General features: G+C 39.6%; 6 protein-coding genes across 6 annotated transcripts; 2 read left to right on the top strand and 4 right to left on the bottom strand.

Annotated features, from left to right (window-relative positions):
• Positions 1-122: 122 nt before the first annotated feature.
• On the bottom strand, positions 123-3925 carry CBG07941 (the record flags this gene model as incomplete). The annotated part of the gene is made up of 8 exons (XM_045241499.1): positions 123-218; positions 837-928; positions 1271-1345; positions 1397-1500; positions 2245-2360; positions 2731-2894; positions 3534-3788; positions 3883-3925. The coding sequence occupies 8 exons, from the start codon at positions 3923-3925 to the stop codon at positions 123-125; spliced, it is 945 nt and encodes a 314-aa protein (XP_045093612.1).
• A 2294-nt stretch (positions 3926-6219) lies between these two features.
• On the bottom strand, positions 6220-8866 carry CBG07940 (the record flags this gene model as incomplete). The annotated part of the gene is made up of 4 exons (XM_002646028.2): positions 6220-6424; positions 7136-7217; positions 7887-8128; positions 8727-8866. The coding sequence occupies 4 exons, from the start codon at positions 8864-8866 to the stop codon at positions 6220-6222; spliced, it is 669 nt and encodes a 222-aa protein (XP_002646074.2).
• A 325-nt stretch (positions 8867-9191) lies between these two features.
• CBG07939 lies at positions 9192-10640 on the bottom strand (the record flags this gene model as incomplete). The annotated part of the gene is made up of 3 exons (XM_002646027.1): positions 9192-9324; positions 9381-9901; positions 9948-10640. 3 exons carry the CDS (start codon positions 10638-10640, stop codon positions 9192-9194), a joined length of 1347 nt encoding a protein of 448 aa, XP_002646073.1.
• Positions 10641-11798: 1158 nt separating this feature from the next.
• Cbr-pbs-2 lies at positions 11799-12952 on the bottom strand (the record flags this gene model as incomplete). Its single annotated transcript, XM_002646026.1, has 2 exons — positions 11799-12053; positions 12374-12952. 2 exons carry the CDS (start codon positions 12950-12952, stop codon positions 11799-11801), a joined length of 834 nt encoding a protein of 277 aa, XP_002646072.1.
• A 535-nt stretch (positions 12953-13487) lies between these two features.
• Positions 13488-14852, top strand: Cbr-eif-6 (the record flags this gene model as incomplete). The annotated part of the gene is made up of 3 exons (XM_002646025.1): positions 13488-13680; positions 13894-14081; positions 14493-14852. The coding sequence occupies 3 exons, from the start codon at positions 13488-13490 to the stop codon at positions 14850-14852; spliced, it is 741 nt and encodes a 246-aa protein (XP_002646071.1).
• Positions 14853-16047: 1195 nt separating this feature from the next.
• Cbr-prx-11 lies at positions 16048-16692 on the top strand (the record flags this gene model as incomplete). Its single annotated transcript, XM_002646024.2, has 1 exon — positions 16048-16692. One exon carries the CDS (start codon positions 16048-16050, stop codon positions 16690-16692), a length of 645 nt encoding a protein of 214 aa, XP_002646070.2.
• Between the last annotated feature and the right edge of the window lie 1917 nt (positions 16693-18609).

Here is an 18609-nt window from a genome sequence, read left to right as displayed (position 1 = left end):
TTCAGTTGGAACTTTTTATGTGTCAAATTTTTTTATTTAATAAAATTGTGGAAAAAATGAATAACTTATATATTAGGACCCGTGAATCGATAATCGATAATTTCCGGCTAAAATCAATAAAATCACCGAATCTTTCGAATTTTTCCAGTTTTTTGGTCGGTTTTCAGTTTTATCCATTCTGGCGGGTAGAAATCGTCTTCGCGCATTTCTCGGAGCACCTGAAAATTTGAGGATTACTGTAGTTTTGACGCGTTTTTGGGTATATGGCACGAGAAATGCGCCAAGGCACTGAAATCGCGCCAGGCAACATTTCTAGGAGTTATTTGATACCGGCAACTGGAATTTCTCTCCTTGGCGCACTTCCCGTGCCTTGGCGCATTTTTGGGTACTTGGCACGAGAAATGCGTCAAGGCACTGGAAATGCGCCAAAACCACAAATTGGAGCCAGGCTACATATTTTTGAGTTAGTTGACCTAATTATCTCAAGTTTCTCCCTTTGACGCATTTTTCGTGCCTTGGCACATTTTTTGGGTGCATGGCACGAGAAATGCGTCAATGCAATGGAAATGAGCCAAGACTCTGAAATTGCGAGAGGATACATGTTTTCAGGTTCCTTGTCGAAATTACCTGAAGTTTAGCCCTTGACGCATTTTTAGTGCCTTGGCGCGTTTTGGACACCTGGCACCAGAAATGCGCCAACGCACCAAATCGATGTTAGGCAACACGTTTTCGAGTCAGATGACACCGACAAATAAAGTTTCATCCCTCGTCGCATTTTTCGTATCTTGACGCATTTCCCGTGCCTTGACGCATTTCTCGTGCCCCGCCTACCGTACCCCATCTTTCGACTCCGTTATATCCCGATAATACGCTTGCGATTTCCTTTTCGATAAATACGACAACCACCATCCAAAAGTGGAAGATGGAGCTAAAATTTTGGATTACTGTAGATTTTTTATTACGGATTACTGTACCTGTAATTAGTGTGACGTCACAGAAAAGTCTAGAAAATGCCAAATCGATTTCTGGTGTCAGCGTTGGTGTCAAAACCGTCTGAAATCAAAATTCTCCTGTTTGAGCACTTTCGGTGCGTTGACGCATTTCCCGTGCCTACCGTATACTTTGGCGATGCTTCAGGTAAACTGTAGTTGTAGGCGTTAGTCGTTGCTTTTTGTAGGAATGCGTGGTTTTCGGTGCGGTCTAGAAGCATGAAATGTGTCAAGGCACGAGAAACGCGTCAAGATATTTTCCTTGGCGCTTTTCCGGATACCTTCGAAAACGGCTTTCGCGAAATGAATATCGTTGCCCAACACCACTACAGTAACCCGCCGACGAGATTTTTTATCTGAAATTTTTTGAAAATTGTTTAGTACGATGCTCCGCGTGTTCCGCCTACAGTAATCCACTAAGAAGTCGGTGGCCGATCGGGTAAACGTGGCATCGGATGGTTGATGGACACCATCGTACTGAAAGTCTCCACGGCGGATGTGCGTGCAGATTCTGAACAAAAAAGTGTACGAAAAATGCGCCAGGGCACTGAAAATGCGTCAAGGCACGAAAAATGCGTCAATGCACTAGATAGGCATCATTGTAACAAAAGATGGGCTAGTACACTGAATATGCATCAAGGCACAGAAAATGCGCAAAGAGAACGAGTTTTGTGTCAAGGCACTAGAAATACTCAAGTCAAGTAGCAGAATATGAGTCAGGGCACTAGAATTGCGCCAAGTCACTGAAAATACGCCAAGGCACTTAATATGAGTCAAAGCATTAGAAATGCGCCAAGGCACTAGGAATGCATCGAGGAAGTGAACCTTGCGCATTTTTCGTGATTTTACCCAAAACTAGTGCATTCACGTTGCCTTGGCGCAATTCTTGTGCCTTGACGCAATTCTCGCGCATTGACTCAAAACCCATTCTCTTTGCCCAAAACTTGTGCTTCAACGAAAGTTAGACGCCTTGACGCATTTTTTGTGCGTTGACGCAATTCTCGTGCCTTGGTGCGATTCTTGTGCCTTGACCCGAAACTTCTTTTCTTGGCGCAATTTGCGTGTCTCGATCCGAAACTTGTGCCTTGACGAAGTTTAGACATCTTGACGCACTTCTCGTGCCTTGACGCAATTATCGTGCCTTGACACAAAACTTGTGCCTTGACGCATTTTCCGTGCTTTGACCCAAAACATGTGCCTTGACGCATTTCTCGTTCGTTGACGCAATTCTCGTGCCCAGAACCCAAAAACTTACATAAAATCGTTCCTATATTTCGTGGGCAACAAAATTTCCGCTCTAACGGCTGTCAACTTGCTTGGCGCCAATAATTCTCGAATTTTCGGCCGAATGTGATGGAAATATTTGAAACTCTGAAAACTCAAAATTATCGATTTTTCAGCAAATTGTCAGATTCACCTGAAAATAATGTCCATCAAGCATTAAATGTGTTTCTGACAGATTTTCAAACTTTTTCGGGTCGTCAAATCGACAGCACGCTCCCCAATTCGTGTGTTTATGGACTACGGTACCTGGCTGAAACGGGAAATTCGCAAAGGCACCAAAAGTGCGTCAAGGACACCAAAAAATCGTCAAGGGACAATTACCATCACCAAATACATATCTTCTGGTATCCTTGGCGCGCTTTTCGTGCATTGGCGCACTTTTTGTGCCGTTGAACACGCGGACGGAAAACGCGCCAAGGATCGAGAAATGCGCCAGTAAATTGGTTTTTTGACTTACCGGAATAATTTTTAGGTCAAATTCCTCCACTAATTTTGGGAAAATTGGCTGAATACTTTTTGATAAAACATTTATATAATCAGAATTTGTTGCATTTATCACTGGTGTCCTTTGAAGGGTATCAGCGATTCCGAGGAGAGATATGATCTCGAAAAGCTTGTTTCCTGCAAGAAAATCGTTTGTTGACGCATTTTTGGTGCCCTTGGCGCATTTTTGGTGCCAATACTCTAACTATGTTTCTAATAACCTTATTATGACCATAAGACTTAGTTTTTAACTCGTTGGGGCCTTTATCGTTCCCTTGGCGCACTTTCCGTGCCTTGGCGCATTTTTGGTGCAGGTGCCCTAGCACAGAATCTGGACCCTTATTAATGGTTATTAAGCATCGAATCTATATTTTGATATCTTGGCGTATTTTCGGGGTCTTTGACGCACTTTCCGTGGCTTGGCGCATTTTCGGTGCAGATATGGAAACTGGGCTTCTATCAATGATGATTAAGAATCGGATCTTTATTGTGAGCGTATCTGGTGCCCTTGGCGCACTTTCCGTGCCTTGACGCATTTTTGGTGCAGATACTACAGAACCGTTCCTGGGCTCCTACGATGGTTACCAAGCATCATATCTATATTTTGAGTCTAGGCGCACTTTTGGTGCAGATACTCTCGCACGGAATCTGGACTCCTATCAATGGTTATTAGACATCCAATCTGTATTTTGGTTTCTTGGCGCTTTTTGGTGCCCTTGGCGCACTTTCGGTGCCTTGGCGCACTTTTCGTGCCTTGACGCATTACTCGTCACTCACCTAAACCGGCAGTTGGAAAGGCAAAAAGCATAGTTTGTAGTGTTTTTTCGTGATTTTTCGGGATTTTTCGCTGTTCCTTTTCCTCTAACTCCAAAAAGTGTCGATTTTCGATGAAATTCAACAAATGATCGGCATCAATTTCACATTTCGGTACCGTATCCCGCTGGATATTGGACATTTGAATTTTTTGAAGATATTCAAAAAGATTAGTTCCAATGTTCAGCTTTACGATTACATAAATATTGGCTAGGATTCCTGAAAATTTTGAATTTTTTTTGAAATTTTTTTTTTCAAAATGTTAATTACCAATAATTAGTCCATAATTATATACGAATTTCGGAAAACTCACCAAAAATCAAACAAAAAACCATGACATAATGATTGACTCGCATTGTGATTTTTTTGTTTCAAAATTAATTCATTAATTGACTAATTAAGATAGATAATTGGGAATTCAGTTTCTGAAATAGTAATAATATAGTATCGAAAAAAAAGCAATATTTCGAATAAATATATACAGAAAAAGAAGAGATTTTGGGGGAATTTCGGGGAGATGAGCAATTGTTTAATTAGCTGGAAAATAATGAACATTTTAGGATTTGTGTAGTGTAAAACTGAGAGAAAAAGATGAAATGAAATTTATCTAATGGGAATCTAAAATTATTTTTTTAAATTTTTGAAAAAAAATTCGAAAAAATTTTTTTTTTTTTTTTAATTTTTTTTTCGAAAATTGTTAATTAATTGATTCTTTAATTAGTCCCAAGGCATTGTTTGGTTATAAAACTATCTTGTTCAATATAGGCCACTCCCCTTTTTAAAAAAAGTAACTTCAAATTAATTAATTTTAACTTTTTTAAAATTAATTAATTTCAAAGTTATAAATATAATTTTAATTAATAATTATAATTTTTTTAGTAATTATAATTTTAATTAAAACTAAATTCAAAGTCAAATCAGTTTTTTTTAATTAGCGGGAATTGGAAAAAAATTTTCAGAAACATTTTTTTTTCAAATTTCAAAATTAAAAAAAATTTTTTTTTTTGGAATTTTGTTTCCCAGAAAAAATTATGCGAAAAATCGTATTCAGATGAAACTAGAAACTTTAATATGCAACTAGAATATTCAAAAAACTACAGTAATCCCTCAAAAAATTAGTCAATTGGTCGGAAAATGATGAAAATGAGGCTAGTTGAAGTTTCTACTGAGGCTTATGAACTACAAACTACAAAAAGTCCTAAGCCTCAGTAAAAATTTGAAATCCTCATAACTCGGCTCATCTTCCACCGATTTCCATGATCTTTATATGAAAAATTAATAAAGACTACAAACTACACAAACTGGTAAGCCTCAGTAAAGAGGAAAGAGGCAGAAGACAAACTGAAACTCTCAAAGACAATGGGAAACCTAGCAAAAATTCGTCCGTTTCAATCCAAGAAAAAAAGTGTCTATCTCTGAAACTAAGCGAGTTACAGCAAAAGTTCAGTGGAGCGCACTTGCAATCATCTCGAAATTTTTTGATATTAGGTTTGATCTCGATTAAATCGATAATTTAAAATCGATTGCGATTAAAATAAAATGTCTATCTCTAAAACTGAGCAAGTTACGGCAAAAGTTCAGTGGAGCGCACTTGCAGTCAAATTCAAAAAAGTTGAGTTTATATTTAATTTCGACTAAATCGATAGTTTCAAATCGATTCCAATCGAAATAAAATGCCTATCTCTAAAACTGAGGGAGTTACAGGGAAAGTTCTGTGGAGCGCACTTACGATTTGAGAAAAGTTCCAATTTTTTCTAGTTTTTAAGCAAAAACTTTCCCCTATTTGGTTATTTTGGTTCTATTGAAAAAAATCCTTCAAAATCTACATAATAATATGGATGGGGGGGGGGATGGTTATATAGTATATTTTCTGAGTAAACAAAACAACCTTTGGTCAAAAATTTGAAAAAAAAAATGTTTGGATTTTTTTTTTTTGTAAAAATCTTATTCAAATGAAACTAGAAACCGTTTCTTCGTATCAGTTTGACTAGAAAACTCAAAAAAATACGGTAATCCCATAAAAAAAATTTTTGCGAAAAATTTTTTTTTCGAATTTTTATTTTTTTTCTCCAAAACGAAATTTCAAGTACTCAAGAAGAAAAAAAGTTGCCACCGGAAATGTGAGTGCTTTTCCTCCTGGAATTATATTTTTTTTTCAAAAATTTTCAAAAAAAAAATTTTTTTTTTTGAAATTTTAATTTTTTCCATTTTTTTTCCTTTTTCCCCCATCAATTATTCAAATTTGACCTCAAAGAAATTTGTTTGTAGTTTATAGTCAAGAACAACGAAAAAAAAAATTTATTCTTAATTTTTTTCTCCAGACAAGTAGTAAAACAAAAAATTTAAAAAATTGCTAATAGAGAGAAACTACAAACTACAAAAAATGCGCAAAATTGTTCAACTTAAAAAAATATGATGCGAAAAAGATCAGAATGAAAAAGTGAATAAGAATACTGTAAGGAAACAGAGGGAAAACAGAGAAAAATTCAACAATGCATACTACAAACTACAAAAATTGTAAGCCTCAGTAAAAATTGAAAAATCACCATAACTCGGCTCAAAATCAACCGATTTCGATGATCTTTGGATGGAAAAAAGGGAATTTTCAGGAGACTACAAACTACAGAAATTGTTAAGCCTCAGTACAAGCTCAAACAGCTCCAAAATAGCTGGTTGAGAAGTGATTGGGATAGAGAGAGGTGATGTCAGAGGCGACGACAGTGATGTATGGATATTTACGGGTTATATTTTTCAGGCCAGTTGGGGAAATGAATAGGGACACCAGATAAATGTTTTCATCCGGGACACGAGCCTCTTTCAGCACTTCGATCGCTTTGCACACCGTTGTTCCGGATCTGAAAACAAATTGTTTTGATTTTTAAAATTTTTTTTTCTTACTGAGGCTTAAACACTACAAAATGAAAAAAAATCAGAAAAATGACCAATTTTGAGTAAAAACCGTCAAAAACCAATCAAACAGAGAGCCAAGTTGAAAAGTACTGAGGCTTAGAAAAAATGTAGTTTGTAGTTTCTGAGCCTCAGTAAAAGTGGAGGCCGGTTTTACTGAGGCTTAGAAATTTCTGTAGTTTGTAGCCTGTCAGTAAAGCTACATCATGCAAGTGGAATGTGGCTTCTCTAAGGCTCAGCGACTACAAACTACAGAAATTTCTAAGCCTCAGCAAAAACCTCGCCTTGTCTCATTTTCACTCATTCTTGCCTCAAAATTTGTTAAATTTTCACTATTTTTATGTTTTCCAATTTTTACTGAGGCTTAGAGACTACAATTTACAAAACACCGAGAAAAAATGCTAAAATATTGGGGCAAAACCCCCATCAAAAATCAATAAAAGTTGTTTTTACTGAGGCTTAGAAACATTTTGTAGTTTGTAGTCTCTACATCATCCAAGTGGAATGTGGCTTGACTGAGACTAAGCGACTACAAACTACAGAGTTTTCTAAGCCTCAGTAAATCCCCACAGCCGACGGATATCCCATTTTTGGCTCAAAATTAGTCAAATTTTCTCAAATTTTTGGGGTTTTTTGTAGTTTGTAGTCTTCAAACTCACCCTATCGTTGGATACAGCAACAAGACGCGTCTCGATTGAATGTCGGGAAGAAGGCGCGCGTAGAGCACTTTTTGTTCGTCGCCTGGAAAATTAGAGTCAAGAAATCTTGAGAAAATCGAAAATTTTCAGGCATTCTTAAGCGAATTTTCGAGTCAATTTTCGATCATTTTTAGGCGAAATTTCAGATTTTGGAGGAAATTAATTTTTACACATTCTTCATACTTCCAGACTAGATTAGAGTCATTTTTCTCGATTTTTCAGCGTTTTCGACCTAATTCATAGCAATTTTTAGACCTTTGACGCGATTTAACCTAATAATTCAGTAGGATTTAGGATTTCGACGTCTTCTGAATTCAGAATAAGAAAATTCTTCAAACTAGGTTGATATGGGTATCAAAATGACGGAAATCACACGGGAAAAAAAGATTGACGACGTGAAAATCGATGAAGTTGAGTTTTCAGAATTCAGAAAGAGACCTAATTTAGAAGCTGAATTGTTTTTTTGTGCTGAAATAAATGTTGTTTTTCTATTGATTTTCAGGGGTATTCGGAACGGAATTCCGAATTCTCCTCGAAATTTCAGCATTTTTGAATTGAAAAATGCAATTTCACAGAATTTTTCGACCCAACCATTTTTTTTTTCGAATTTCAGATTATTTTTCGTCGATGTTTCACAGTTCTAGACTAAATTAATGTCTTTTCTTCTCGATTTTTCATCATTTTCCCTTCGAAAGACCGCATTTTCGCGTACCAATCAAGATCTTTCCAATACGAATACACCGACAGCACTGTCGCAACGAAACTTCCATCGCTTCGCCACTTCGACACAGCGAGACGCCACAATTGCCACGATTGAACTGTATTCCTTCATATCGGAAACCGGTGGGCGTGGTTACTGTATGTTCGGTGAACGGGAGGTGGTTGAGACACTCTTCGATCACTAGACGCATCAAGCGATCCGCGTTGAACACGAAATCCGAGTGATTTGTGGTTCTGGAAGACGCCAATTGTAGTTTGTAGTCAAAACCCCCAGAAATTTCGACAAATTTCGAGCTAAAAACCGTTTTTACTTAGGTTTATTCATATTTGTAGTTTGTAGTGTCTTAAAGCGACTACAAACTACAAAAAACAAATTTCGTAGTTTGTAGTCTGTGAGCCTCAGTAAAACCATCAAAAATTTTTACTGAGACTAAGCGACTACAAAAAAAGCTGATGAATTTTGAGTCAAAAATGGTCGAAACCCGATGAAAATGAGCCGTGTTACGGGGATTTTGAATTTTACTGAGGCTTAGACTACAAACTACAAAAATTTCTTAAGCCTCAGTAAATCCACACTGCCGAGGAAACTGTTTTTTTTCACACTGTTTTACTGAGGCTAAACAAAGTTCGTAGTTTGTAGTGTATTAGTCTCACATCAGTAAACGCGCATGTTGTTTTACTGAGGCTTAGACTACAAACTACAAAATTTCTTAGCCTCAGTAAAATTCAAAATCCTTGTAACTTGGCTCATTTTCACCCGTTTTTGCCCATTTTTTGTAGTTTGTAGCCCCAGGAAACTACAAACTACGTTTTTAATCGATTTTCTGCGTACCTATCCTTGAGAATTGTCTGCAGTTCCAAAATTTGCGGTGTCTTTTGCAACAAAACGAAATTCGTCCCCTTTTCCTGAAGATCCGTAATCAACTGCCCGACGCCTTCTTCCTCATCACCGACACGTGGCAACGACGACATCTGGGAATTCGCTGGAGTCGTTGTTCCGTTTACAGCCATTACAAAGAGCACAGCTGTTCAAATGTCCCCTTTTTCTCAATATTTGCTCATTTCGGCAAACCCTTCTCTCAACATATATGTTCAAAAGTGTTTCACAACTTTCATTCTCATTTATACAGAGCAGGATAAAAGGGATAGAGTTAGTCTCTCACAAAAACCTTCATATATTACAAGAGTTTATTGTGATAAAACTGCGAAAATAAATACGGGGGGAAAGTGTGTTGAAAGTGATGGAAAAGAGAACGGGGTCAGCAGTTTTATTGAAAGTGGCGGAGTTGGTGATCGTTTAGTACTCCTCTCCCTCTTCCTCTCCTCCCTCGTTAGAGTCGGCTCCGACCTCCTCGTAGTCCTTCTCAAGAGCGGCCAAGTCCTCACGAGCCTCGGTGAACTCTCCTTCCTCCATTCCTTCTCCGACGTACCTGGAAAAATAATGGGAAATTCGTTAGGTCTTCCGAGGATATTCCAGGTAACTCACCAGTGAACGAAGGCACGCTTGGCGTACATCAAGTCGAACTTGTAGTCCAAACGAGACCAGGCCTCAGCGATGGCGGTGGTGTTGGAGAGCATGCAGACGGCGCGTGGCACCTTAGCAAGATCACCTCCTGGCACAACGGTTGGTGGCTGGTAGTTGATTCCGACCTTGAATCCGGTTGGGCACCAATCGACGAATTGGATGGTTCTCTTGGTCTTGATGGCGGCGATGGCGGTGTTGACGTCCTTTGGCACAACGTCTCCACGGTACAACAAGCAAACGGCCATGTACTTTCCGTGGCGTGGATCGCACTTGACCATCTGGTTGGCTGGCTCGAAGCAGCTGTTGGTGATGTCGCTGACAGAAAGCGCCTCGTGGTAAGCCTTCTCGGCAGAGATGAGTGGAGTGTAGGCAGCGAGTGGGAAGTGAATTCTTGGGTATGGCACCAAGTTGGTCTGGAACTCGTTGAGGTCGACGTTCAAGGCTCCGTCAAATCTCAGGGAGGCGGTGATGGAGGAGACGACCTGTGAAACATTATTAAATTATTGAAAAAGACAAAAACTATCTCACCTGGGAGATAATTCTATTCAAGTTGGTGTAGCTCGGGCGTTCAACATCCAAGTTTCTGCGGCAGATATCGTAGATAGCCTCGTTATCAACCATGAATGCGCAGTCGGAGTGCTCCAAGGTGGTATGTGTGGTGAGGATGGAGTTGTATGGCTCAACAACGGCGGTTGAGACCTGTGGAGCTGGGTAGATCGAGAACTCGAGCTTCGACTTCTTTCCGTAGTCAACAGAAAGACGCTCCATGAGAAGGGAAGTGAATCCGGATCCAGTTCCTCCTCCGAACGAGTGGAACACGAAGAATCCTTGGAGTCCACTGCAGTTGTCAGCCAAACGGCGGATTCTGTCCAAGACGGTGTCGATGAGCTCCTTTCCGACGGTGTAGTGTCCACGGGCGTAGTTGTTGGCGGCGTCCTCCTTTCCGGTGATCATCTGCTCTGGATGGAACAACTTCTTGTAGGTTCCAGTGCGAATCTCATCGACGACAGTTGGCTCGAGATCGACGAAGATGGATCTTGGCACGTAGCGGCCGTTTCCGGTGTCTGAGAAGAAGGTGGTGAAGGACTCGCCCTCGTTGGTGGACTGGGTTGGCATGGTTCCATCGGGCTGGATTCCGTGCTCGAGGCAGTAGAGCTCCCAGCACGCGTTTCCGATTTGGACTCCGGCTTGTCCGACGTGGATGGAGATGACCTCACGCATTCTTCTCTGGAAAATAGGTTAGATTAGGAGGTTTCTGGGTGAGAATCAATTTCGCAAGAAGAGAGAGAACAATTTTAAAGAGAAGGAAAATGACGAAATTCTATTGGCGGGCTTAGAGGAGAGGGGGTAATACTCCTATGGTAGAAGGGAGAAGAACGCAATGGAAAATGAGGAGAATAGGACAAAAAAACGGGCTGTGTGTGTGTGCGCCGGCGGCGTGTCTCCGCTCTGTGTACGAAGGGAAGAAGGACAACACACAGCAGCGGTCAGTGCGACGGGGCCAACTCATCGATCGAATTTTCGCTAGAGAAATAGTGTTGCGCCAGTGGGAGAGTGCGGATTGAAATGAATGCAAAAAGCCAGTGCAGGGGGAGCCAGCGAGGTGGAACTGGAGGCCCCGAGAGAGCGAGAGAGAAGAGACAAAGAACAGAGAGCAGAAAATGAGAAATTTCGCAATGTTTCCCTCCTAAAAAGTTAACTTACTAAATTTTCAGGTGGTACAAAACCGTAAAGATGTCTTGTTATTCGCGATGAACAAAAACTGACTAGAATTCTTGCTGCCGCTCAATTTTTGCCAAAAGTTCCAAACAAGCTGACCCGGTTTCAAGGGCGTGGGTGAAACACACGCAAACAGCGCCTAAAATTGACTGCGAACATGATAAACATGATAAGAGAACCTGGAATTTTTGATAAGAAACAAAAATTTAGGTGCTTTCAGAAACACTGAATTTGAGTCATCAAAATGGAGAAAATTGAAACAAAAATTTGGTTTTTCGCGCCAGTGAAAAGGGGGCGGAGCCTATTTGCTATACGACCTGCACATCTAAGTCAGCGGCGCGCGATTTGAAATTTGAACTTTAGGAATTGAGCTGGATTTTCGAAGTTTCTCGAATGAATTTTTTGCTGGAATTTCAGAAAAATAGGAGAAATTGATGCCTAAAATTTAGCTTTCAAAATTTCCAGCTAATTTTTGCAATTTTTAGACCTGAATTTAAGAAAAAAAAACGGGAATCGATAGGTTTATATTTGGAAATTATAAAACAAGGTGCGGAGGCTCGAGAAACCGAGTAAAACTTGAAAACACCAAAACGGAAAAAGAATAGGGAAAGAAGAAATAAATAAATATTGGAAAAATCAAAGTACACACACACAAAGAATTTAGTGAGAAAGGTCCATAGACTCGACGACGTCGTACTTGATGGTCTTATGCTTCAACACCTTCGTGGCACCGGCTTGGAACTTGTAGGCGAGGTCGTTTGGCTCTGGTCGTTTGCAGAATTCTGGCACAATTGGTCCCTTGAACACCGTCTCGTTTGGTTCAATGATCACAAGATTCAGACTGTTTCCAGAGGCGTTGTCTCCGTGCATACCGGCTTCCAGGGCGCGTTGTACAAGCTTCTCGGCCTCTTCTTTCTGAAAAATTGTATTTTTTGAGCAAAAAATCCTCAAAAACGGGTGAAAATGAGCAAAGTTAAAGGAAATTTAAATTTTACTGAGACTTAGCAATTTTTGTAGTTTGTAGTCTAAGCCTCATTAAAACTTCCAAGCGCTGTAACTTGGCTCATTTTTTACCGTTTTCAACTACTTTCGGCTCCCAAAACAGAAAAAAATAAGCGAAGTTACAGGAGACTACAAGCTACAAAAATTTCTAACTTCTTCTCTACTATAACAATATGGTTTTCAATGCTATATTTCGGAATTTTGGCCTAAAACTATCAAAATTGGGTTTTTACCGTCATGTCAGTCTTGAAATCACGCTCCAAAATAGTGATAGCAGCGTACGATCCAGATCCTTGAGCGGTGAATGGGAAAGCCATAGTAGTTCCATTAGCGGAGCACATATAAAGATGTGGTCCAGTTGGATCGACTCCTCCAATCAACAAATATGCTCCAATGTATCCCTGATAGTTGAAAAGATGCTGTTTCGCCTGACGGAGAGCCGTGATCACACGAGCCTTGCGTCCAGTGTTCAATTCCAACAAACGAAGATTTCCAGATAGCATCTTGGTGACCTGATCGAGATCTGCGGCTGTTCCGGCTCCACAAGCATAGATGGACTCGGTGAGCTTGTGAACCTTCTCACAGTGCTTATCAGCGATGATGTTTCCGGCGGTGGCTCGAGAGTCGGCTCCCATCACGAGTCCTCCTTTGTAGGCGACGGCAACGATTGTGGTACCGGTGCTGGTCAATTTTGGAGCCTTTGCGCCCAACTTGCACATCGCTTGATTGCGAATACAGTTGGAAAAGTCGAACGCACCTCCACGATCCATATCCATGTGTGGAACGGTGTTTTTCACATCGGCGGAAGCCATTTTTAGTCTGAAATGCTCTTAGAATTGATTTTTGACAAAATTATAGCAAAAAATCTGCGAAAACCATGCGAAAAAAGCTAAAAATCCTGAAAAATGAGCGAAATGCTGACAAAAAATTTTTGAAGTCACCACAAACGACACTCCGATATCCCGCTTCGCTAGGGCGCGTTTGCACACAACCCAATTATTTTTTCGTTGGCGGAATTTTACTATTTGACCCCTAAAACTCAAATTTTAAAAGGTTTCCAAAGATTTTTGTGGTTTTAAAGCTAATTTTTTGGAATTCCGACAAGATTTTGAGTAGAAAAATGCTATATTCCTAGGCGAAATGTGATTTTTTAATGTTGTTCAATATTGCACAACATCTTGTTTTTTTTCTCTGTCCGCTCTCTCGTCATTTTCCGATTTTTAAAAGTGGTTAGGTAATCAAATAGGCAGATTTCGTCAATTTTTAAACAGATTTTTTGAATTTTTCTCAATTTCTTCCGAAAATTTTCTCATTTTTCGAATTTTCCAGCTCTCCCAAACTCTCACCATGGCTCTGCGTGTCGATTACGAAGGATCCAACGACGTCGGCGTCTTCTGTACGCTCACCAACAGCTACTGTCTGGTCGGCATCGGCGGAACTCAGAATTTCTACAGTACACTGGAGGCGGAGCTCAGCGACCTGATTCCAGTCGTTCACACCTCTATCAACTCGACCAGAATCGTCGGAAGACTCACTGTTGGTTAGTTTTAGGCCTTTAGACGAGTTTTAGGTCCAAAAATAGTTTGAAAATCCGAAACCCTTTCTAGTCCTCAGGTTTAGAACTTTAGACATGTTTCTGATTTAAAATTAGCTCAAAATTCCGAAAAAAAACTCCCGCTAGATCCTGACAAAGCGATCTTTTCACCTAGAATTACCTTGTAATCTGAAAATCGTCAAAATCCCCCTTTTTCAGGAAACCGTCACGGCCTTCTCGTCCCAAACGCCACTACAGACCAAGAACTCCAACATCTCCGAAACTCTCTCCCAGACGAGGTCGCCATCCGACGTGTCGATGAGCGTCTCTCCGCTTTGGGCAACGTCATCGCATGCAACGACCACGTGGCAATTGTTCATGCAGAAATCAGTGCAGAGACTGAGCAGGTTAGCACTAGAACTTACAGTTTCTAGGTCATTTTAACCATTTCAGGAGTCTAGAGCTCTTCTGTCAAGTTTCCGATCACTACGAAAATTTTGGAGGGTCTAAAACATACTTAGATGGGCAAACTTTGCATTTGCAGCATGTTTTGAAAATTCTTTTTTTTCTGAAATATCCCTTTTTGGCAAGTTTTCGTGCGGAACGGGCCGAAAATGGATGTCGGCAATTAGTTGAAAAACTAGTAATTTTCAAGAAATTCTGTGAATGCGAACTTTTCAATTTATATCTGTTTTACACCCTACAAAATTTTCAAAGTGATCGGAGACTTGATAGCCGAGCTCCAGACTCTTGAAATTGATCAGAATCCAGTGTAACTACAGTAACTACAATGACTACAAACTACAAATTGTTTCCAGGCTCTCGTTGAAGTGCTGAAAGTGGAGGTATTCCGTGTGTCCCTCGCTCAAAACTCTCTCGTCGGCAGTTACTGTGCTCTCAGCTCGAACGGATGTCTTGTGGCCGCCCGTACTCCACCAGAGACCCAAAGAGAACTCGCCGCACTTCTTCAAATTCCAGTTGTGGCTGGAACCGTTAATCGAGGATCCGAGCTGATTGGCGCTGGAATGGTCGTCAATGATTGGGTGGCATTCTGTGGGCTGGACTCCACTTCTACCGAACTGTCCGTTGTTGAGTCGATTTTCAAGCTCGGCGAGCAAGGAGCACCAACGAGCATCAGCAATCAATTGAGAGATACACTCATCGAGAGCATGCTTTAATTCTCTCTTTTTTATCTTTTTTTTTTTGAGGGAATTTGGGTCTTGTTGGATAATTAGCTAGAAATCTGCTAAAATTGGCTTCTTTTTCTGAAAATTTTGGTTCTAAAATCACTGTTGAATCCGAAATTTTGATTTGCTATTTTCAAATTTTTTCGGGATATTCCAGTAGATTTCTGGCTAAATATTCATCAACGACTCCATTCTCCTCCCTTTTGACTTGTTTTTTGTTGAATTTTCCCCAATTTTTTACTTCCAAAACCCCCTCCCATCACTTGTTCTCTCCGCCTTGTTTCCTCAATGAAAACCCCCGAAAAATCCTCGAAAATGTCGAATTTTGGGTTATTTTTTGGGTCAAAAACCTCCGAATTTCTCTATTTTTTGGTCCAAATTGATTTTCTAGTTCTATAAAAATTCCCAGGTTCCCATCAATCACTAATCCTGATCTTCCGACTATAATTAGGTGAGTCCAATGTAGGCTGAAGAGACGCAGAGAAAAGAAAATCACGTTCTCTAAAAGACTTTTGGCTACAATATAGTGATAAGAAGAAGAAAACGGATGGGTGGTGTTATCAGTAATACCCTTTAGACCCTCTTTCGAAGAGGTTTTTTTTTCACTTTTATGCACTTTTTCCCATTTTTTCCAGTTTTATTTTATTTCTTTTTCTTATTTTTTGATGCTTGATAACCTAGATTTTGAGTCGTTTCTAAATTCCAGTTGACTAATTTTGACTATAAAATTGTAGTTTGTAGCGTAGTTCCAAAAATTCGACATTTTTTGAGCTGAAAATCATCAAAAACGGATGAAAAAGAGCCAAGTTACAGCGTTTTCAAATTTTCCTGAGGCTTAGGACTTTTTTGTAGTTTGTAGTCTAAGCCTCAGTAAAATTTTCCGCGAGGCAAGAGCGAGAGTTTCACTGAGGCTCAGGAATTTTTGTAGTTTGTAGTCTAAGCCTCAGTAAAAACTTCTAACTCTGCCACACCGGTATTTTTACTGAGGCTAAAACTACAAACTACACACATTTCTAAGCCTCAGTAAAAATTCGAATCGCTGCAAATCAAAATTTGCCTATTTTTTCGTAGTTTGTAGTCTCTCACTACTCTTACTACAAACTACACAATTTCTAAAGCTTAAAATCTCGTATTTTCGCTCGATTTTCCAGTTTTTTCTCCAAAAATGTGCAAAATTCTCAGAAAAATGGTGAACTCAACAACACTGGCCCATCTCAACACCAATATTGATCATTTGTCTACAGTACTATCGTCATACGCCGGAAGAGACAAAGCGATTCGTTCCCTGGCCTTCTACCTGCAACTACGCTCCACGACGTCTTCAGAATCCTCCAAAGAGATTCTGGCACTTGCCAAGCAACTAAGTGCCGCCCGTCTTGTATCCAGACAGTTCAATCATCCATCTATGCTGAAGTCCTGCAGGCAAATTTGGCAAGCGTTTGATTCTGGCCGAATTGGGGACCCATTGGAATTTTTCACTGGCGCAGCGGTGACAGGAATCTATACAGTTTATGGAGTCGTTGAGTTGCTGGCGTGGTTAAGTGACGCCAAATTGCTGGGATTTGAGTCTGCTAGGCTCTACAAATGGTGTCTATATCTTTGGTTATCAGCACTTATCAATGGAATTATCCGGCAGATTCGGATAATTTATCGAAAAGGAATCGAGAAATCGCAGGAGGATGTTTTGACGCTAATCGGGTTGTCTTCTGACTTTATCAGTGGCTTGAACGGTCTACCACATAAGTTCTTGTGGGCCGGAAAGCTTTCAATGCGACAGAGCGCCACGTTTTCGCTGTTGGCCTCGATTATTGGATTTCATAAATTATGGTAGGAAATTAGAGAGGAAATCTGCTAAAAACCGGAAAAATAACGAAATTCTAGCGAAAAACGGCTGAAAACGGATGAGAAATCACCGAGTTAGAGCGATTATTTCAATTTTACTGAGACTAAGACTACAAACTACAAAATTGTCCTAAGCCTCAGTAAAAGTTTGAAACCGTTTTATTTGGACGATTTTCGGTTGAAACACTAGTCCAATTTCAGACATTCTAGCCGAAAATGGCTTTAAAATCTTCAAAAATAACCAAGATAGAGTGATTTTAAACTTTACTGAGGCTTACGCTACAAACTGCAAAATTGTCCTAAGCCTCAGGAAATTTTTGTTTTCGATTTTTTTGCAATTTTTGCGAAACCGTCTCTATTTGTTCAGCCCAAAAATTCTACTTCTTCTCAAATTTCCGGTTTTCTAGTAGCCTATTCCTCTATTTCCCTCCATATCGCTTCATTCAGATTACTGTATCTTTCCATAGACACAATTTCTCATTTTTCCCGCTTTTTTTCTGTCAAAATTCCCCATTTTTCCGCTTCCAGCCATCTCCGGGTCGCATCATTTTCCGTCTTTTCTGATCATTTTTTTAAATCAATAAATCACTTGTTATCAGTCAGAAACAATGTTGATGATGCCTGAATAAAAGTAATACATCTAATGTATATGCGGGGGTGTATGAACAGAAAAAAACGGTTTTTACATATTTATAATGGTTTTTTGTTGCTTTTTGTGAAGGAAAAAAGCAAAAAAAGAAAGAAAGAGAGAGAGAGAGATAGAGAGACGCAGAGAAAACAAAAGGGGAACGTGGCAAAACGCGGCAGCAGCAGCCGTCTCGTGGCCTATATAAAACTTGCGACGGAATAGAGAAGACAAGGACACCTTGTCTCTATTATCCCTTTCCTTTCTATTTTCCTTTGTTTGGATGTTCTAGTCAAATTGATAGCATTCCTGATAGTGATTAGAATAGAAAAAGAGACATTTTACGCTAAAAATCGTTGAAAACGGTTGTAAATAAGCCAAGTTACCGTGATTTCAAGTTTTACTGAGGCTTAGAGACTGCAAACTACAGAAATTCGTAAGCCTCAGTAAAAATTTTTGAAGCGCTCCAACTCGCCTCATTTTCATTTATTTTCTGACATTTTAGGCTCAAATTCAACTTGGAAAATTTGTAGCTTGTAGTGTAAGCCTCAGTAAGGCGATTTTCACCAAAGTTGTAGTGGTTTTTTGCCAGCTCTTTATGATTTTTCGATTTTCCTGTAGTTTGTGGTCATTGTGATTGAAATATATATTTCCAGACATTTCTAGCCAAAAACGGCTGAAAAAACTTCGAAAATGAGGCTGAGGCTTAGACTACAAACTACAAACTTGACCGAAGCCTCAGTAAAACTTCAAAACCATCTAAATCGTCGAATTTTCAATAATTTTCGGATATTTTTGGCTCAAATTCCATTAGAAAGTTTAGTAGTTTGTAGTGTAAGCCTCAGAAAGAGGATTTTTACGGAGCGTTTAGCGGGTCTTCCTATTTTTCGTTGTTTTTCTGTAGTTTGTAGTCGTTCTGGTCAGAAAAAAGTGCTTGACGCATTTTTGATATTTATAGACAATTTAAGACATTTCTAGCCAAAAACGGCTGGAAATGCTTCAAAAATCGCCAAGTTACAGCGATTTCCAATTTTACTGAGGCTTCGACTACAAAGTACAAAAATTCCTAAGCCTCAGGAATAATCAAAGTTCTCTATTTTTGCTAAATTTTTTAAATTTGAAAATTCGTTTTTTAAAAGACTACAAACTACAAATGCGATCGAAAAACTTGTTTCATTGATCAAAATGTGTTTTCCTACGAACTTTTGATCAGAAATTTGCAAGAAAAGAGATCAAAAAAGGACACGAAGTCTCAGAAAAGATCATAAAGGTCATTGGGTT

Source organism: Caenorhabditis briggsae, assembly GCF_000004555.2.
Source record: "Caenorhabditis briggsae complete genome, chrI, whole genome shotgun sequence".
Classification (NCBI taxonomy): Eukaryota; Metazoa; Nematoda; class Chromadorea; order Rhabditida; family Rhabditidae; genus Caenorhabditis; species Caenorhabditis briggsae.
This window is presented reverse-complemented; position numbering and strand designations above follow the sequence as displayed.